The sequence below is a fragment of the Protopterus annectens genome, chromosome 2.part0 (assembly GCF_019279795.1).
Source record: "Protopterus annectens isolate FY-2018-M chromosome 2.part0, PAN1.0, whole genome shotgun sequence".
In the NCBI taxonomy this organism is placed as follows: Eukaryota; Metazoa; Chordata; order Ceratodontiformes; family Protopteridae; genus Protopterus; species Protopterus annectens.
The window spans coordinates 1,148,871,987-1,148,895,010 of NC_056728.1; the positions used below are offsets into that span (position 1 = coordinate 1,148,871,987).

The 23,024-nt window shown below is 36.6% G+C and overlaps 1 protein-coding gene across 2 annotated transcripts in view; it reads right to left on the reverse strand.

Moving 5' to 3' along the window:
• COL25A1 (collagen type XXV alpha 1 chain) overlaps positions 1–23,024 on the reverse strand; it is a 1,631,546-nt gene that overhangs the window by 118,298 nt on the left and 1,490,224 nt on the right. Inside the window, exons 31-33 of one of the 2 annotated variants that reach the window (XM_044061342.1) lie at positions 14,787–14,822; positions 12,037–12,090; positions 7,613–7,666 (exon numbers count right to left, since the gene is read on the reverse strand). In XM_044061342.1, coding sequence (XP_043917277.1) covers positions 7,613–7,666; positions 12,037–12,090; positions 14,787–14,822 — 144 coding nt within the window. The remainder of the gene's footprint in view (positions 1–7,612; positions 7,667–12,036; positions 12,091–14,786; positions 14,823–23,024) is intronic. The other variant, XM_044061344.1, reaches the window with a different exon arrangement.

Sequence of the window (23,024 nt, forward strand, 5' to 3'; positions counted from 1 at the left end):
GCATCCCCTTGCACCTGCCTACGGGCGCTCTTGTATATATATATATATATATATATATATATATATATATATATATATATATATATATATATATGGGCCCCTATCAGATTATCAAAGTTTCAAAAGTCATATTGTCGGGAGCATATGATTGAAGTTTTTAAACTTTGAACATTTTGAATGGAGAGCGTGGTACACTGTGTAATGGGAAATTTAACTTTTTCAGCAATGTAGTGTGATCCTAGAGTTGGTATATTTAATTAGCAGGGGTTTAGGGGTGCAGGGGGCTTTCCCCTTGCAAAAACTTTACAAATATATATTTTTTTTAATGTTTGAAGTTCCGAAACTTTGATAATATGGTCTCGGCCACATGAATTTCAAAGTTTTGATACTTTGATAATCTAACATAGATCCATATATGAATATTTTTTATATATATATATATATATATATATATATATATATATATATATATATATATATATATATGTGTGTGTGTGTGTGTGTGTGTATATATATATATATATATATATATATATATATATATATATATATATATATATATATATATATATATATATATATATATATATATATATATATATATATATATATATATATATATATGCGCACACATACTATATATATATATATATATATATATAGGTTCATAGGTTGTTACTAGGCTATCGGCCCTAGGGCCTATGCAAGCCTAGCCATAACAATTGGATATTTCTTCCCACAATATTTACTTCTCCAGGCTCCTGTCTAGCAGGGCGACTGACATGATCCCCGGGGTGAATATAGGTTCATAGGTTGGTACTAGGCTGTTGGCCCTAGGGCCTTAATATATATACTATATATATATATTTATTATATTATATATATATATATATATATATATATGCCCTCACTTCTTTCTTGGATACAGTAAACAGAGCTCAAGATGCTGGCTTCTTAGTCTCAGCACTCTTTCTTGATTTATCAAAGGAATTTGACACTATTTCCCACTACCTTCTGCTTTCTAAACTCCCTAACCTTGGCCTATCTCCCCCTAACCTACAATGGTTTACTAACTATCTCAGGAATAGGCAGCAATCTACTATATGGCTAAACTCTTCTTCCCCTTTCATCATTACAAATACAGGTGCTCCCCCCCCAAGGTTCAGTACTGGGTCCCCTCTTATTTAGCATATTTGTCAATAGCTTTCATACCACTCTTACTCACAGTACTGTTATCCAATATGCAGATGACTTAACTATCATCTGCTCCTCTAAATCTGCCACTGCACTAGAGTGTCTTACCCAGGAAGCATTTACTTCTACAGACACCAGGATGTCCCATAACCATCTCGCTCTCAATCCCAATAAACCAAATCTCCTAATATTCCCCTTTACAAAATCTAGCCCTGTCAACAAGTCACTGTTCTCTTTTCATTCCCAAAACAACACTATCATTGAAGTTGTTCCTAGTACCAAACTGCTAGGTGTCATCACTGATGACAAATTAACTTTTGACCTTCACATCTACAGGAACATCAAAAAAGACCCATCAAAAGCTAGGAGCCCTTTATAGGCACTATTTTCTTAGCCTCTCTGCTAAAAAGGCCCTGACCTCATCCTTCTTGGTTCCAACTCTTCTATACGACGCTCCCATCCTCACCATATTACAGTCCTCTTGAAAACAAGACTAGACTATTGCTACAACAAGGTCGCTAAATTTGTTACAAATGCTAAATTTTCTACCCACCACTGTTCCTCTCTGTATCAGCGGAACTAGCTGGAATCCCCCCACTATATCACTTTTTTACAATTACCTACAGCACACAAGCTTATCTACTGCCCAGAAACCTGCCCTTCCCTCTCCTCCATACTGACCATATACAATTCTAATCAACACATCAGGTCTGAAAACAAAATGTTACCGACTAGCGAGAAACCTAAGCTCTCAGCTGGCCAAATGTTGTTTTCCTATGCTTTCTGAAAGTCATGGAATAATCTCCCTCCTTCACTCAGGACTATCAGCAATCCTGTCTCCTTTAAAAAAACCCTCAAAGTACATCTCTCCTCTCACTTGCTATGCTCCTGCACCCCAACACCCGACTTCTTCCCCTGGAGTCTCACCTTTAACTATTAAATTACTAACATTTCCACTCCTCTCTGCCATACTTACTCCCTTGCTGTTACTTTAGCTTGACCTTTGCTTCCTTTAGCCCTACTGTCTCCCCTATTCTTACCCTTAAGTTAACTCTCCTCTGCTGAGAATTCTGCAAATATATTCATACTTACGTGCTATTTGAATGTATGCTATTTAGTTCTTCAATATTTTACCATGATTGTAATCATTTTCACTGTTGTTATTTTCATTCATCGTAGTAGTACTGCTCGACATTGTTCTGTGTGTTAATATTCCTTTGTATGTAATTACTGTGGACCGTTTCTTCCCGGGCCTCCACTAAAAATGGGCTCATTGTAGGCCCAGTGGACTTTCCTGGTTAACAAATGCAATAAATAAATAAATATATATATATATATATATATATATATATATATATATATATATATATATATACATACATATAAAATAATTTTAAAATTTCCTTAACAATATCTATGGATCTATGTCAGATGATCGAGTTTTCATAAACTTGAAATTCATATGTATGAAATCTTATGATCGAGTTTCCGAAACCTCAAACATCACAAACAAAAAACACAAAAATCTACTTTTTTCTGTTTATGAAGGGATGCAAAGACCCCCTACACCCCCCACACACCCTGCAAATTATATATACCATCTCTGAGATCACACTACACTGAAGAAAAGGGTACCGTGCATGTCCTGATCACCTCTGTACTGCGATCTCCATTCAAAAGCTTCAGGTTTTCAAAAATTCGATCAAATTGAGTCGATCATATGAATTTCCATTTTCTGAAAACTTGCTCATCTGATAGGGATCTCTCTCTCTCTCTCTCTCTATATATATATATATATATAGATAGATAGATAGACACATTTTCCCCATATTCTCATTACTAAACACAGTATATGTAAAAATGCATCATTCATGACATATAAAAATACCTATGTGTTAAAACATTTCAACTTTAAAATCCTCCCAGTGGAACAACTCTCATTTAGTCCTGGCAGTGTATTGGCCAATAATCTAAGTTTGCATTTTAATTCATGTATCTCAAACTTGTCTTTCCAAGGTGTTTCCCAAGCGCCCATAATCAAAACAGAAAATTAAAAAAAAAATATGTTTAAAAGGGTTATTATAGACATTACCTTTCTTCACGTCATACATGTATTCATATGTTCTTTTCCTAATGGTTCTTTCCATCTTTCCTATATAGAACCCACAAGGCAACATACATCACACCCATAGATCCACAATAATTATATGTTTTGGTTTCAATAGACTCTCGGGACACATTTGTCATGCAAGACCCTTCCAGTACATGCTTACATTGGTTACAATGGCCACATTTTAAAGTCTCCACCTTATTCCTTGTATGATAACCTTTCCTGGTTTATTACACTTTATTTAGTAGTGCTGTGGTGTTTCCTTTTCCTGGTGTTGGACAGGTAGATACTTCCTACTTTCTCTCTTTTGTCATACACAAATGTTCTTGTAGATGTGCCCACAGTAACTCATTATATAGTATATAAATACAATGATTTGGCCCTCCTTGAATCATGCCTTGCTTTACTTCCTGCTCATATACAAACGTGTTTTGACATGAATGCACATGTGTAATGCACATACACTTTAGAGCTACATGTAACACTTACTCCCAACATATATTAAGTTGCAGCAGAATATAAATATGTTAAAAAAGGGATTCATACAGTTCATCTTGGAAGCTTGCATGTTTCTCCTTCTGCATCCTGATTCCACTTTGGAAGGTTTTAATTGTTTCTTCAAATATGTATTTGCTTTGATTTGATTTATTCTCTGTACTCTTCTTAGGTTTGCTTTCTTTAGGATTGTTGTTACTTGCAGAAGGAGCAGAATGGAAGGACTTAATTTAGTGTAAATGGTTCTGTTTGACCAAGTTACTATGATTTTGGTTAGTATATATAAATGGTGCTGGGTGTGCAGGGGCACTTGTTAGGATTTTCTTAGTTTATTTTTTTTTTCTTTTGTTTCTTTTTTATAAGCTATAGGTCTTTTATGTTATAAGGTACTAGCAGCTCCAAGAAATATTGTCATTCATTTGACCCGTACATACGTTTGTAGGTTATTAAGCTTTTTACCAAAAGAGACCATCAAAAGGCTCAAGTGTATCACCCAGTACTGATGTGAGATTAAAACCGTCTCCCATTAATCAGATTATTCCCACGTATTCTAGGTGAGTATTTGTGATCACCCATCCAGTCATACAAAATGGTTCTAAAGGTTGTTATGAAAGTATCCTGCTTAATATCTAAATGCAGCAGTACATCATAGTAAATAAATATATAAAATGACTACGTGAAAAAAACCCATAACAATAAACAGCATAATACTAAAATGAATAGATAGATAAAAGATTCAAGAAACATGCACTGGCTAAAATAAATGGCCAGTATACATGATATAATGTTGGGTTGGGGGTTAGCATAGTTGTTAAGGTAACTACCTCACAAACACAAGGTTCAGGGTCTGATTCTCAATCTTGGGGAAGTGGCTAGGCTTAAAATGGCCTGTAGGGGCAGCTAGCCTAGTACTTACCCTTGAACCTATGAACCTACTGCTAATAGCATCAAATCATAAATAGATTAAAGCTGATGGCAGGAAACTGAGACAAAATGTAAAGGGTTGCAAAACTTATAACTAGTGGACAGGTCTCTCCTTAACCTGCAGTGCCGTTTCAAGTCTCTGTTTGAATATTCACAGTGGTAACAGACATTTTACTACAGTTGTGTAATACATTTCTAATAGATTAGCCATGCTGAGTTCCTGTGGCTTTTCATTCAATAAGCCTGATAACCTATCAGTGTTACAGTTCTGTTTAGTTCCATCATTTAACTGCAGTGATTTAAGACATACATCTTCCCAGATTGAAAATGAGAACCAGTGACTGGTGCTCAACTACCAGCCTAAACTTTCCATGCAGATGACGGTGAAACTGAAGAAGGCAATATATGGTGAAACCAGTTTGTCATTTACTTCATTAAATAATTAATTCTGTTTTGTATGGTTTACTTTAAAACATATTTTATATTTTTGGTTCAGTGACTATTGTGTGCTGGGCATTTTTTTTAAATTTGGTTTGACTCTTTCTGACCCTTGTACGTTGACATACTTTCGAAGAATCTGGTTGAGTTAGTAATTCCATTTTTAGTTTCACCACAATCAGATCTGTAGCAATCCACATAATTCTTCAATCATTATTGGCTACAATGTGCCATCATCACGTATTAATTTTCACTCTCAAAAACTAGAGCGGTCCCATTGAAGCTAGAATTAACTTCAGCATTCCCTTAATTTATGCAGAATTTTCCTCTGGTACCCTCCATTTTGTACTCTGTTTTAGCACATGCTCAGGCTTTACTTCCACACCATTTACATATTATTATTATTATTATTATGATTATATAACCCTGCTGCAATCTTTGTGTTTAAACCAATAACTTTGTGGTCTATGGGATGGCTTTCATATCTGATCCAACTTCTCTTCTTGGAGGAATGACAATACAGCTTATTCAGTCAGCAAGAAACCACTTCGTACTACAGCTGTGAATTATGTCTGACAGTTATTTCCATTGAAAATATCAGATTCACAGCTTCTTCTAATGTTATTAAAGTAATTTCATTTGTGTGCCTGCTCTGTGTCCAGATATAAGCATGTTCCTTAATGCATCTATTAGCCCCTCCCCATAATGACATGTTCATCCAATCTCTTTAATTCAAATATATAATACATATATATATATATATATATATAAAAATAAATAAATATATATATATATATATATATATATATATATATATATATATATATATATATACATATATACTTCAAATACATATATATTTCAAAATGGCCCACCCCTCTCCTTGGTTTCTCATCTGAAACCTGAACATGTCTGCAGTTACTAAAGGCTTTGGATACATGTGGCTTTTGGAAACTATTAATAATTTCAATAGAATATTATAATATTTCTTATATGGCTTAACTTGTACTGATAAGTTCCAATGCAGTCCATAAGTCTTTGCATCATTAAGACTCAACAAAGCCGACATTGGCTTGTAGTTGGTAATCTCCTTGACTGTATGCTAATGTTCCAACCTTTCAACATAAATAGTTCAGTCTTCTTCATTAGGGTCAAATACCATGCTCCATGAAACCAGCTACATTATTATTACAAAGAGCGTATTACTACATGAGTGAGACTGGATCAATGTGGTGTGTATACTAAATGTAATAAATATATATATATATATATATATATATATATATATATATATATCTAGGAACCTGAATCACAACAAGAGTGTGTTAGCATTGTTCAACTCAAGAACACATGTGGCTGACATTTGGTTATAAGGTCCATGTTTGCTAGAAACCTACTTCATGTCATGAAGTGCAGTGTAATCTCCTAAGAACCACAGCTTTTACATGTACGTCACTTCCTTCTTCACTGTCACTGTTCCCGGTACAACTACCTGCAGGTCGTCTCACTAAGACTCTTAACACTCTGCAGGATGTAGTCAGTTATGGGGACTAGCAGAGAAGATTTTCATATTTACTCCCCTACCTGCCACAGACTAAGCAGACTGAAGTCATGTTTACATTTCCTTCAACATGCCTCCTCAATATCACATGCACAGCCTGTCTGAAGCTAATTATTTGCCATGAGCCAATCAGGTACCTTTAAATCATCTCCTCCATTGGAAAGTGGTGCAGCACTGTAACACTTCCCTCACAGTAGACCACCAGTTAGCCAATCACATCTTCCCCATAGGAAACTGACTAACACATTGTCTAGTAGTTAAACCTAGGCTGCTGACACTGTAGTTATGAACAAATCCACTATGTCAGTAGTCAAACACAGATAACTAATTTGACATAATGGTAACAGAATGCAAAGTTATTCAGTACAACCAGGGGAGGTAAATGTATGCTTCATTGATCCCTCAATAAAAACAAACCATTTTGTTGACTTGCAAACTTCCCCCCAAGGTTGTGTAACCTTGGAAGATGTTATATAAACTATGTAGGTACATGGTGCTAAAACTTCTATATGCAGGGTGTGGGGAGCCTGCCCCCCCCCCCCCACGAAATGTACTCAAGGTTGCCAAGTTATTTATTTATTTTTTTTGGAATGAAATTTATTTCCTGAAATATCAGTGCAGTAGGGCTTGATTATGTTGTCACAATATCATAATCATCTGAGATTTAGGCATACGGGTGGTTCAGGTTATTGTCTTCTGTCATCAAATAAAATTATTTACAGTTTTTCATAATTCGACAATAGATTGCTTCCTTTACCAACATGGCAGTGTTCTAAACTGGCATTTAAATTCATTTGATTAATGCATATGTTTGGCTCATTTATAAATAAAATGATGTTGCTCAAGCAGTAACCATTTCCACTTATACCAAAATTGTTCTAAAGCCTTACCGGTAAGCCATATGGGCCTCTTGATCCTGGGTCCCCTGTGGCGCCTTTTTCTCCCTAAAAATAATAATAATTAGAATATCTTGAAACTATTAAACCAAAAAAAAGCATAGATGCACATTTGTAAACTAGTACTACTATTTATTGAGTGAGCAGTGTATGCTTCGCAGCTGTATACTAGGTGTTAATAGATAACAGTTGACTAAATACAAACAAAATGCATGCAGCAATGACTGTTCAGGGACAGTATACTTAATACCATGTTATAATCAAATATTAAGAGCTTGGATTTCTTCTTATATCCCCTGCTTCTAAGTGCACAGCCATTTTTGAGAATTTTGCTCATGTTTTTAATGTAACATAGGGTTTGACTACACTGGAGTAAAGTCACTTACACTGGTCCCATTGTGAATCAGTTTCTTCATAGGTTTATAGGTTGGTCCTAGGGCCTATACAAGCTTAGCCATAACAATTCCCTGGCTATTTCTTCCCACACTATTTACTTCCCTGGACCCCTGTCTAGCAGGGCGACTGACGTGATCCCCTTGTTGAATTTCTTTTCTCCCTTCCAATCATCAAGGTTCCTTTTGAAGAGGGCCAAAGAGGCACTCTGCTTGACATGTATGGGCAGTCTATTCCAGAGTCTGGGGAGTCTCTGGGTCAGGAACCTATCCCTCCAGCATGTTTTGTTTATTGTGATGACATGATTTAGATCCCTGGAGACTGTGGCGCTGAGGGATTGGGATTTCTTTAAGTGTAGCATGTCCAACAGTTCTGGGTTTGACATGGCCTTGTATGTTAAGCAGAGATCGCCTCAGAGTAGACGATATGCGACAGAGTATAGCTGGAGTTTTTAAGGCGGTCAGCATAGGGCATCTGCTTTAGGCCTGTAATTCTTTTAGTGAGGTATTTCTGCGGCCTTTCCAGTTGTTGCAGATGTCTTGAGAGGTACATACCAAATGGGGCGTTGTATTCTATAATGGGTCTAATGAGGGATGAGTACAGTGGGACAATGACCTCCTTTTTTCTGGTTGAAAAGCCCTTAGTGATGAGGTGTGCCACATAGAAGGATTTCCTGACTGTTGTGGTGATGTGGTTATTGAAGGTGAGACCACTGTCCACCTGTGTCCCTAAGTCTCTTATCACACTTTTGGTGTTTAGTGTACTGCCACCTATGTGATAATTCACGGGGACATGTTTTTTCCCAAAGGGGATAACTATACATTTCTTGGCATTGAGCTTGAGCCCATGGCTCTGGCACCAAGCATCTGTTTCTGTAAGGCCCTTTTGTAGAGTATCCACATCATTTGGGGATTGAATAATGGCTCCCAGTTTGCAGTCATCTGTGAACTGTGTTAGCCAGAGTCCCTTAGTGCTGGCCTGTACTTCAGAGAAGTAGATGCCAAAGTGAGGTCCCAGGACTGAAACCTGTACACTGAAGAGAGTCACTTTCACAGACAGCAAGTCTTTTGGATTCAAGGCAGGCTTACACTGGCGTAAAGTCACTTAAACTGAGTGTGGATCTTTTGGAATTTGAGTCCCAGTATAAGCTTGTTTCTTACACTGAATTAAGTCACTTACACAGAGAGTAGTTGTTCAGAATCAGAGCACGCTTACCCCAGAGTAAGTCATATTCACTGAGAGCAATTCTTTTGGAATCTGGACCATGATAAAATACATTTTAATTGATTGCAAACTATGTATTATCAATTATGTGGTAAAATCTACATAAAACTAAAGGTCACTTAAGAAGCACATAAAGCACTCTTTTGGAAATATGTGTATTTTGGGACGCTTGAGCACTGTTGCTTTTACAAAGTAAGTTTTGTGTATGCTTATTACACAGAGCTAGGGTAACCATAAACCATTCAGAAACAAAAGTTACATGCCACTTAACAACACTGCAGATTATTCTTGTTAATAAATCGTCAGGGTAATTTGCTGCAAAACTATTTTGTATTCTTTTGATGGAACTCTTTGGCAAAAGACTTCTCAGCTAACTGTAGGATTACCTCACCTCATTGGGAATGTATCATTTTTTCTGACACAAAATAGCACCCATAAAAAAGATGGCTATTGTCCAAGATCCTTGCCATGTAAAAATACAGGTTAGGATACCAACATATGGAAAATCCCCCCTCTGTCTAGAGAAATCTTAGAATGCTGACAAATTAAGTGGAAGGTAGGTGGGTGTTGCCATGAGGATCTATCTTACTCAGAGATCTGGAGTTACAGTAGTGGCGTTTAACATTTCTTTCCATCTTGGAATCAGAATCATCAGGGCGGCTCAGTGTTGTCTGACAAAAGAGCAACTTACTTAAATTGTATAGCAGAATGGAGAATGCTATGGTTTGTTTTACCTCTCTGATCATAAAATGGAAGAGATGCCATCTGATTGAGTTTAATTTGGAAAAACTGAACTCCCACTTTCCATACAAAATTACTGCCAGTACATTTTCTAAATGTGCACCAGCAATGATTTCTTTCTTTCTTTTCAAGGATTTCTCCTTTCTTCCAGTTTGTCCAGTTGTAAAGTTGTTATATAAAAGTTTGTGTGCAGGGGTGGGGGTGGGTTTGAGGAGCAGGGCGGCTAATACTTTATTTTTGGTGTTCCATTCAGATGAAATTATGACTGGTTGTCTTTCTCCAGATGTAACATAGTCCAGTTTAACTCAATAAGTCATAGGGAAAGTGAAAGCCATTTAGGTCTTGCCCTCCATACCCCTATCCAAACTTGGACCAAAAATCCAAACTGTAAGACTTTTAAATTCAATAAGAAGGAATCCAGGATGCAGTAAAATGTATGTCCCAAATAGAAGTTCCCCCAAACAGACATTAGGTGCTGCAAACGGCCTAGATGAATGGGTCTTGACAGGCCCTGTAAATACTTCCCAACTAAGGAACTATATTTAGAAATACAATAATACAGTCACAAAGCTATAGTTTGTTTAGTCACAAGATTATCTATTTGCCTTTGGCAACACAAACAGGCAAACAATGATTTACTTTTCCAGCACTTCTTCTTGTGAATGAGATGTATTTATTTATTTACACAATTTGTTAACTGGGGTACAGCACTGACCCCACTGGAACAATTTCAGTCTTAGCCCAGTTAATACTTCAAACCACTGAACTCGAAGTATTGCATTATTCTGGCACCTGATAACAGTGCCTCTGCATCAGGCATCATGATGACTTGGCTGACACATAATTATTTTTTTAATTTTAAAATGAAAAAAAAAATGACTTTAAAATTAAAATAGAAGTAGTTTCCATCCACTGGACAGTTTAGAGTTCAGTATTTCATTAAGACAATTATTGTACTAGAGCAACAGATGTCATAAGTTTGTGTTTCTAAAATGGTGAGGCCAGTCTGTCTGTTGTAGCCAAGACACATTTCAACAGAGACTTAAGAAAGCCTGAAAGAATTGTGTACTTCATACATTAACTATTTGGTATTGTATTTTATGTAGAATCAGGTGAAATACCTGATAAAAGCCAACACATATGTACATCTGATTGCAAATTTCAATAATATGTGTGTGTGTGTGTGTCTGTGTGTGTGTGTGTGTGTGTGTGCGCGTGTGTGTGTGTGTGTGCGCGTGCATACACATGCATGCATGTGTAAGAGACAAATAGAGAGAGAGGGAGTAATAAAAGCTGAAAGGGATTAAAGTGGGCAGAACTTCTTTAAGTAGATCACATTCAAACACTGCAAACCATTGACATCTTGATTTTTTACATAGCAAGTTTCAGTAAAAGACAGTTGTTAGTTTTATTTTATTTTATCAAAAAAAAGAAATATACAATTTTCATTAAAAGACAGTTGTTAGTTTTATTTTATTTACCAAAAAAGACAGAAATATGTACTTTTCTAATTTCAAAATAAATAAATGTGAATAGCTTCAGTATAAGTACAGACAGGAGATGTGTGTGTGTGTGTGTGTGTGTGTGTGTGTGTGTGTGTGTGTGTGTCTGCGTGTATATGTGTATCTATATATAAACAGATATACAAGCAAATATGCTAACTTTACAATTTTTCTGTCGTAAGACCAGAAATCATACAGTGAGATGAATAATGTAGGAAACTGTAAGACCAATGGCTGGGGGATTTAATACATGCAGTTTTTTTTCCTTGGATATAAGGAAGAAAACCTACTGTAAAAAGTAATCTGAAAACTTTGAAATGGCATAATGACACAGGCTGGCACCACTGCCACTGATGAGTAGTTATTGTAGGGTGGGAAGCAACAAAGTTCCTCCTCATCTAACAGTGCTGGGTAGCAGTGACCTGTGGTAGTTATCTGCCTACCTGAATGGGAGAAGGGGGGTACTGATATGCTGTAGCACAGACTTCTACCATCATCAGCTGAGCCCATTCAAATACGCATGAGTACCTTACCAAATCCAAGAGAAATGGTACTTACCCTGTCACCTTTCGGTCCTGCTGGGCCAGGTGGGCCAACCAAACCATCCATGCCCTAAATAAGAAAGAGTTCAATTGTTAATCAGGCCTGAACTGAATTTGTGCCTAAGACATACTGTTTTATTTTGCTGTTCTTCCCCAGCTTCTGTAGGCAAGCAAGCAGAATGCGAAAACATACATAATTAAGCGCATCTTCTTGTTTAATGCATGCCCTCTTTACACAACTTCCTCTCACATATTCAGTAGATTAGTCTACTAGAGTTTAATGTCAAAAGGTGAATTCTGAAAGGATGGTGTTACGTGTATACCTCCACTATCAAATTTGTCTGCAATATTTTTTTATTTTCATATTTACTTATTTATTTATTTTTGCTGTATGTTTTTGATTCTACAGATATAGAGCTTTTTTTTCATGTCTGATTTTAAACTTAACCTAAAAGGAAAGTATTCAGCTGTAGTTGGAATGTTTACAATATGCACAACTTTACATAAGCACAAGTGTGTTTATTAATATAAAAAAAGTTTGTTCTTATCCATTACTCAAAACTCCTACATCTGAAACTGCCTGACAGTTGCATTTTACAGGAAGAAAGAAATGCATGTTTATATTCAGGCCTTGGTTCCTGACAAGTAACAGGCCAGCTTCACCCATTCAGTTCTGCCATGATTAACACTTAACATTCTCTGAGACTTACCTTTCTCTCCTGTACTCTGTTCGCTGATGTTCTACATAAAGGCCATCTAGGAACTGGACCAGGTTTCCAAGTGATGGTGCCATTTAGTTACAGAGAGTCTTGTCTGATCGTACAGTGACAGCAGTAGAGAATAGCAGGCAAAACTTAAGCAGATCAATTTTTTTGTTGTTTTCCCTTATGCCACTAGAGGGCAGTGTGAAAAGAATTTTGGGGCCCAGATCTTGGCATGCTACGACTTGCTGTTCTTATTCACTACCACTGTGGTACCTTTATAACAGTGTTACAGAAGAGATCCGAGTATTGCTCAGATTCTGAAAGCTACATATTCATGACTGTTCCAAAGACCATGCTGTTGACAGTGCAGAAGGCCTGGTGCATTACTCCATTTAGTTGTTAGCCTACTGTATATATTTTTTTCTTTTTTAAAGTAATAACATAAGAAAGACAAATAGCATACTACCTTGTGTTCATTTGTAGGCTCTATACCTCGAGTGTGATACCCAAAATTACAGATATCAAAACTAAAAAAAAAAGTGAGTATTCATGACTATTCGTGAGTGTGTGTGTGTGTGTGTGTGTGTGTGTGTGTGTGTGTGTGTGTGTGTGTGTGTGTGTGTGCGTGCGTGTGTGTGTGTTAGACAGGGAGAGACAGAGCTATGAGACTTTGCCTTACCATAAATTGGTGCGTTTCTTCACACTCTTGCTACTTACATATACCACCCTTGACGTAGCCTGACCGCAGAGAAGAAAGAAAACCCTGAGGTGCCTTAACCTATGATGTAGTATAGATTCTCATTTAGCCATAGCTATGGTTCTTAGAATTTCAGGAGGTATCTCCTCTTGCAGCATAGTACATTACTAAATAAAAATGCAGCACACAGCACTGTAGAAATTGATTAATAATAAAAACAAACAAAAAAAACCCCACCAGTGGCACACTTTCTTCCTGGATAGTGGGTGAGTTTTTGCAGTTTTGTGGGTGGTGATGTTGAATGATGACATAAAGAAGGATGGCAGGTAAGAGAAATTGGAAACAACAGATACAAATGAGGCACACTATAGTAGGAGTGTTGAAGAATCTTTTAAGTAATCAAGGTCCTAATGCCAACATCTATAAGCACCTACATACCTAAACTATATCTTAATCAGAAAGGCAGCAACAACAGCTACGGAGATATGTACAGCATCCAGGAAGGTGTGCAAACAGGACTACCAACCTATGAATCACCTCCTTCAAGGCAATGAGCAGAGTGTCTTGTATTCTCATAACATAGTCACAGTCAGGTCTCACAGTCCCTTTCAGTTTGGTATTTTATGTTTCAACTTATACTTCTGAATTTATTACAGTTCTTCAAAACTACATTAAAGTTTGTGGTTTAACAGTTTGCTTTGATTTCAGAATATTCTTGGTTTATATGTTTGATTTTAGATTGGATATGTGTGTTTGCGTATGTGTGTGTGTGGGAGGGGGTGCTTGCCTGCTTTTGTCTTATGTATTCAGAATAGGTCTTTTCTACAGGTCATACAATTTTATGTTTTAGTGATAAAGATAAATAAAACAAGTCAAGATAAATGATAGATAAAACACAAAAATTAGCACATTAAGTTCTGCAATATGAAAACTCTTAAATTATTATTTTCCATTGAACTTATCTGACTAGAATTTGCAAAGTATGTTTCCCTTCTAGATTCCTGTAACAAACATCTTAGAAGATTTCTGCACTTTTATTGATGTAATGCATACTATTTTTGACGTTAAAGATAGATAAGCAGAAAGAGTGACCAGAAAGTAAGCAATAGTTAGTACCAAAGATACCATTCTCAGCAAGCATGCAGCATTCATTATATCTCCCCAAGCCCTTTTCCTCTGTAGTCCTAAAGCTTACAAAGGACGATTGCTCCATGTTAGGTCTTATGCCGAAGAAGTTCATAGAAAGCATAAAGTTTACAACATACAAGACAGCACTGAGTAAAGGAAGCATGAAGAGAAATGGAAATGATCAGAATTTATAGGAAAGGCAGCAGCTAGGATGACTCAGGAACATGAGTGACTCACCAAGGGTCCTGGCTTTCCGTCCAAGCCAGAGGCTCCCTACATGATTAGGTGATAACATGGATGGAAGGTACAACACAAGTGACAAGAACATGATATTAGTATATGATGTCAATGAACAATGACAATTACATCAAACAACAGAAAATAAGCTGTCACTGGACTCCAAACATACAACAGTTAATTAATGAAATTAAAATATGGACATAAATCTCAACAGTGGTTTCAGTCAGCTAGGACAGTCTTGTATGTTTGATTTTTCTATATTTTTGATACTTGAATTTATAGTGAGAAATAAGGTTCTGTAGCAATCAGAGTCACAATTTGAGGTAATGTTTATTTTATATAACAAACATTGAGTCCAAACCCCTAGAATGCTATAAGAAATGACTGCAGCACTAAATGATATTCTGAGGGGTCTGCCTTGGTTTCCAGTGATGCATATAATTTGTTAATAACCAAAAGTCTTAAATGAGGTTGCTTTTCAAAAGATAATATCATACTTAAAACTTATATCTGGAAAACATTAAAAAATATATTCTAAAAGGATCATCTTAGTTTGAAAAACATATTCATGATACAAATAAGCATATGTAGTTGTTTAACTGTTATATGCCAAGGCAAATTTAAGCACTGAACATATACAAATATTAAGGCTATTTCAAATACTAGTAGCAAACACTTCTGTTTCAGTAAAAGTAAGATAAAACAGTTGACAGAATTCAGCTTTTAAATGATCAGGATTAACTCTGGTCTGCTAAAATGGTTGGTAGGCAAGATGAATCAGAACTTATAAAGCCATGCGGTCATAACAGTGGCAGTTGGATAAACATATGAGTTTATATTAGATAATTAATGGAAATAATATTATTTCTGCAGTCATATAATGTGTGTCCGTCTCTTTATATTGATTTTATGTATACTTTAGAAGAGTTGTATTGCAGTTAAGTAAAATAATTGAGAAGTAACCACTTACATTGTACAAATGTAATTTCTGTTGACCAAGGACTGTTATAAATGAATGCAGTTAGTTATAAGCTCAACAGAAATAAATTTATGCTGAAGTACATATTGGCTTGTATTGTAACAGAGACGTGATAAGGAAAGTAAGAGGAACTGACACACGATAAAAATCTTGGATTCCATCTGCCAGGCAGAGAGACAGCGCTAGAAACAGAGAGCAAGCACATGGCAAGTTTCAGGTAAATGGACTGATGAATGGTACATATTTGATGTGTGCTTGACTATTAATTAGGAGTATCTTAGTGTGGATAATTTTAGAATAGTATAACAGCTAGTAGGGGTAGATTGTGTCTTAATTAGAGTATGTATTGCTTTAGCTTCCTACTTGTAATTTGAATGCTCTTATTTCACCTTAATGCATAATAAACAGTGCTTTGTATGATCTGATTCTTTCGTTTCTCATCAATGCAATAGTCATGCTTATTTGTTTTATGATGCTAATAAATTCCTGTGCTTTTTCTGTCTGCGAGGATCTAAAATGACTGATAGTTTTGTCTTACAGTTTAAACTGAGCAGCTGGACTGGAAGCAAGAAAGGAAGAAGATAAAGGTATAATAACAGTTTTGTTTCACAACTTAGTATACTGCGATAGTCAGAATATATTGTTATTCTGTAATTTCTGTTAGATGCCCTACAAAATCATATATATATATATATATATATATATATATATATATATATATATATATATATATATATATATATATATATATATATATATATATATATATATATATATATATATATATATATATACATATATATATATATATATATATATATACATGTTTGGCTAAAGACTCCTATAAAATGAAATGCATGCTAAAGCACACACACAAAAGTGGGCTGATTGAATGGAGCAATCAGTCAGAAAATATGGTAATCAGAACCAACTACTTAATCAAGCAGAATGGGAGAAAGGCAGTCTGCACACAAGAAACAAAGTCCGGGTGTATTCCAAGTTAAGCTCCAACAATCTGTTAGAAGGAAGGGTGTGACTGGACTGCAAGAATTACAGCCAAATCTTAATATTGTTTAAGAATGCAAGATACAGAGTACAAAGACACCAATGCAACAAAAGTAATGGGGTAATGCGTAGAGGAAACTCATTATTAAGTAGTGTAAAAGTGGAAATGTAAGCCCTATGTAAATGGAAAGAAGCCTAGCAAATGGAAACGAAGCCTAGTAAAAGAAAACAATTTTTGAAGTAAGAAGGCTTAGATCTGGAGAAGTACAAAAATAATTTTAGTGTTTGCACATGGGGAACTCCAGTGGTACTAAGAAAGGGATAAAATCTGAAGCTTGTAAAGACAAATACCTGTATGACTAGAGAGCATGGTGTGGTGGCCCGTGCTACAACTACTTCAGTTTTTAAAGCATGCTCACTTATCATAGGACAGTATTCTGTTCAGGTTTAGATTTCCTAGGAGTATGAAAATATATGGGTTATTATTTAACAGCTGCCTATCATACCCCTCAACCTGGAAACGTCAAAATCTGGACAAAGGCCCGTGAAAAATAGGTACAAATCCGTACGCTGATTAACATAAAATTTGCATACATAATTATGTAACCCCACCCACTCCAATGGGATTGTGGGATACCAACTTTCAAACACAAACTAAAGAACAGACAACCAAAATATGGCAAACAGCAACAAAAAAGCCAGCACTCCAGTGTAGCCTTCCAGCAAAAAAATGTTTATTTCATCATTCCTCCATAAAGAAATGCCCCAGTGGGGTCATACCAGTTTTGGCAAACGCCTTCTTCAGTGACCACACCACAAAAATAATGCATTGAAAACACTAATTGCACACATTCATTTATACGTGATATTACAGCACCCTCAAGTGGATGAAAATATATTGCATAACTAAACATCGAAAGATTGATGTTTGGCAAAATAACTATATATGACAAAAAATACAGTGAAAAAAAAAAATATATAATAAACTATTTTTGAATAATTTAAAATTCGTCATTCAACCCAGGTGAAAATAAAGCTCTCAATTTAACAATCCACATTTTTTCTTTGTTGGTTAATAACTCATGCAATACCTGGACATCTGGAGTCTTAAACCTGATAAGGTCAATGACCATGAAGCTGAAAACCCCAGTGGAATGTTTAAGTATGTGTTTATACAGAGAACTCGAAACTTTTTTGTTTCTAAAATCACTTAAATGTTCCCCGACCCTTAATTTAAAGGGTCGGGAAGTCTGTCCCACATAAAATGCCTGACAGCTGCATTGGGCTAAATAGAAAACCCAACTGGTACTGCAGTTGGCAAAAAATAGAAACAAACATGGAGAATTGTGACTAGTGAAACTGCTCGACGAGCACCCTTGGGCAGTATGAAGAGTGCCCACATGGATGACAACCGACCAAAAGTTGCCCAGTTATTGTTATTTGGACGGGGGGATTGGAAGGATGATTATGCATCCTTTTATAATGACTAAATAAAGATCCCAATGACCGCCCCTTACGAAAAGAATAAGAGCACCGATCTTTGATGTAATTATTCAATATATTGTCTGACTGTAATAAATGCCAATGTCTCTGAATGATATTCATGAAGCTCCTGGTGTTCCTGCCATAAGTAGTAATTAATCTAAGCTCCTGAGAGTGATCTGTTGGCTTGGAATGATATGATAGCAACTGTGTCCTATCTTGTTGATTAGCAAACTGGCTGGCTCTAGTGATGTCACCTGCTTGATATCCCCTAGTCTTGAATCTGGCTGTTAACTCCTGCCGATGGTAGGCATATGTGGAAGAATCAGAACAAATTCTCCTAATATGAAGAAATTGCGATTTGGGGATATTTCTGATGACATGTTGTGGGTGGAAGCTCGTGGCATGAAGTAGGGTGTTGAACTGAGGAAACTTTCTAAATACCTCACTTTCCAAAGTGTCTGACTTAGTTCTGTTAATTAAAACATCTAGGAAAGTGATCTCAGATCTATCAAAAGTTAACTTAAATTCAACACCCCACTTGTTGGAATTTAAATATTCCATAAATTCAAATAAAAATGCCTCATCCACTTTCCACACCATCCAACAATCATCAAGATATCTCCGCGAAATATCTAATTCATTCATAAAAATATTATGATTGCTATCATAGATCAATTGTTCCTCCACGTAGGCCATAAATAGGTCCACATATATGGGGGCAAAGGAAGCCCCCATAACAGTACCTTGAACCTGCCAGAAACATCTGTCCTTAAAATAAAAGACATTGTGGGTAAGTCCCAATTCAGCCATACATACCAGAAGGGTATTAAACCCTGGTCTGTACATATTCGCCCGATCATGCCAATATTGTAAAGCAGTAAGACTTGCCCAATGGGGGATACTAGTATATAAAGAAGTGACATCCAAAGTACATAATAGCCAGCCTGGTTCTAGTTGTGTATCAGATATAATGGCAAGGAACTGTGTGGTATCTTGTATTCTAGCCCGTATCAGAGATGACAAAGGTTTAAGATATTGTGTAAGAAACTCTGACAAGGGCTCAGTCAATGAGCCTCTACCAGAGACAATTGGCCGACCAGGGGGTCTATTGGGATCTTTATGAATCTTAGGCAAAAAATAAATGTATTGTTGTCTGGGGTGATTGACCTTTAAATGATGACACATATCATGAGTAATAATATCATGAAGGGATTCACATCCAGATCAAGTGAGGTCATTGTTCCCCTGTACTCTTCACTTATCAGACCAATGATCGAGTACAATGCCCCATTCGGGATGTATCTCACCCGACACCTGCAGCAATTGGAGAGACCCCAAAAGTTCCTCACCAAAAGGATAAAGGGACTCCAAAACCTGTCATATGCTGCCAGACTGAAGAAACTCCAACTCTATTCAGTTGCATACCGTCTGCTCAGAGGTGACCTGTGCCTGACATACAAGGCCATGACCAACCCGGAATTAATGGGCATGCTCCACCTCAAAAAATCCAAATCCACCAAAACCACTAGAGCAAGAGACTTAAACCTTAGCACGGATATAAATAGGACATGCTGGAGGGATAGATTTATCACCCAGAGACTCCCTATGCTGTGGAATAAAATCCCAGTCCATGTGAGGCAGAGCACCTCGCTGGCTCTGTTCAAGAGAAATCTTGACCGGTGGATGGGAGATCGTAGGTTTACCCCGGGAATCATCTCTGTGTCACTACTGGACAGAGGCACAACAAACTAATGGGCACAGTATTTCTAACATAAGGGGCGGCGTAAGCTGCATAACTTTGGGCTAGGCTTATAAATGCCCTAGGGCAGTTAGCCTAGTATAAACCTATGAACCTATGAACCTATAATATCCTCTTCCTCCGTTAGATCCAAAAATTGATCAATATCTTGTTTGAACTTACTAGTTGGTTCAATGGGCATTGCCATATAGTGAAGTTTATTAGATAGTTGTCGCTCTGCCTCTGCCTCATAATCCACCCAGTTCTGAACCACCACAGCCCCACCCTTGTCCACCGGCAAAATGACAATATCATGATTATTGATAAGATGTTCAACACACAGCCTTTCTTGTTGATTAATACTGTCTTTAATAATATTGTGCTTGCTTAAATTTAAATGGAATCTTTAAGAACCTTATTTTGAAAGGACTATACAATGGGTGACATTGGTGGTTTAAACTGTGAAGGTCTAAATCGAAAAGATCTGAGGCCAGATTCTTCTACTTTGTCCCCTTTCAGATCATGAAAAAATAATCTTAAATTAAGGGTATGGCAAAAACTGACAACATCATTTGCAAAATAATGCTCTGGAATCAAAAAGCCTGGCACAAAACTCAAACCTTTATTTAACACCTGAAGTTGTTGTTCATTAAAAATAGCAGAAGACATGTTATGTACATTATTCACTTCAACATTCAAATTTTGAACATGTTCTGAAGAATCACCCCAGTCTCTGGGATCTGTGCCTAAAGGGATCCCTCCCATCAAACTGTGCCCTAAATTGTTCCGCTTGGGAACTGGTGAAGCTCTGGTGTGACCATCCTCCCAATTCGTATTTGATGATGATTCATCCCCGGAGGTTGCAGACTCCCTACCTCTCTTTTTTTGAGTATAGACCTAGGTCGAAATACCCTGGGCTTTCCTAGGAGTTTTATCAGATGTCACAAATTTAACCCTGGGACGCACCTCAAAGGGTTTGCCTCTATCGTAATCTCCTACATCGCGAGTGAACTTTTTGATTTTCCTTTCCTTTAATCCAGATTCTAATTCCAATAAATCCTTATTAAGTTGTTCAATGCAAATACTGTAACATGGAAGTGATGAAAAATCCTCAAAACCCCTACTTAAACTTAAAACCTCACTACTTTGTTCCTCTACCTTCCTCTCATAACGGCTGGTCAATATATTTACAAAGTTCATGGAGGCCTGTTGTGCCTCTGACCATTGGGCCAAAAGAAGCTCATCCAGTTCATCAAGCATAGGCTGCAACCTTGTTTTTAATCCCCTAGGGGCAATCTTCCTCTGTTGGTATGCCTGAAATAACCTAAGGTGCCAGACATTCTTCCTTAATATAATGAGATTTTTGGTTAACTTTGTAAAGGCTAATTTGCATTCCTGAGTGGGGTCCTGAGCACCAGAACCATTATTGATATGACCTGACCCAGGCCAAAGATACCCAAATCCCCAGAGTCAGATGAAAGACCTTTGATAATGGTTGCCAAATCCACCACTGACCAAAAATCCCACAATAATTAATAATAAAAAAAACAAAAATTAGTCCACTGTCCGTTAATCAAACAAAAATATTATTTTCATAAACGTCTTGCACAACTGACACCGCAAATAAACCAAAATCAGTATATTGATTATTATACCTCTCTTAAACAACTGTAAAACCTGTAAATGGCCAACATGGGCACAATGGTAGCCAATAAACTGCACCCCAAATAAAGGTGCCCAGTTTCTCAGTATCTCTAATAATATGGAAGTTAACCCTTCATGATAATATTTCTAATATTTCCAATACTTTCAGGCACTTCAATGAGCCAACTGGCTAAACCTATTCTTGCTACATAACCCAAATGGCCAAAGGCAGACACTCAAATGCTAAATGAAACAGTGGATGAACCCCACATAGATATATGTTACCTGGTCGATGATGTAATGGCAACTAAAATCAATGGATAAATAAACCATACAGATATAAACTTAAGTCTGAAATCAAACTCCCCACTCAGAAACTAATAAATCTCTGATAATTAATCATTATAACCATCAGAGAGAATCACAACAACCAAATTGCTACTGCATATAGAAAGAACACCACCAAGGAAAATAAAAGGAGAAAAACTTTGTTGCATTATTTTAGCCTCCCCACAATATTAAATTCAGGACTCATTAATGTTGAAAAGACAACTTGAGTTATGATGAGCACAACAATTCCATATAACAAGGAATACAGAGGCATAAAACATATTCCTAGCAAATATGTAAATTTGAAAAGAGCACCCTTATTGGTCTAAAGAAGGATGCTAGTATGTTGTTCCTGTCCATATGCATAAGAACAGTAAACATGGTTATCAGGCATAACCATACATGCATATGCCCTATATGTATATTACAGTATATTAACCAAAATATGGCCCCAGAGCCCAGACCCTGTAGTAAATGGTAACCATTTTTTTGAAATGTGTAGCAATGATGTTCACTGGGAAGGGAGAAGATCAGGAACCATAGGATTTTGGTTTTTGTGACTTGCAGTATGTGGGATTTGTGGTAAATGTAAGGCATTTAATGGTAGGCAATATTCTATTCTCAGTAAAAGAATATTAGTTTTCTAGGACCTCCAAAAGCCTCTCCATGGCCTGCTGATCAGTGGCGTAGCTACAGATTGTGCCACTCAAGGCTGTCTGAGTTTGCTGCCCTTCCTCTGTCCCCCCTTCAAAAAATCATGGTAAAGCACTCCCCCCCTGCAGCCATTCCAATGTCTCATTACTTAGCTATTTTGCCCCATTTACCATAAACACTAACGTGCATACTGCTTTACTTCTACAGCAATTATTTGGATTTCATTTAAAACTTTTATTTTACATTTTATAGCACAAATACTGAGACATCTGCTAAACAAAGCAATACAGTGAAAACAGACTTAGCATTAAAGCTTCTCTGTCCTTGAAACTCATTCATTGAAACGGCATTGAAATCCACATCCAAAGAAAATGCATTTGGCCAGTGGTGGATAAAGATT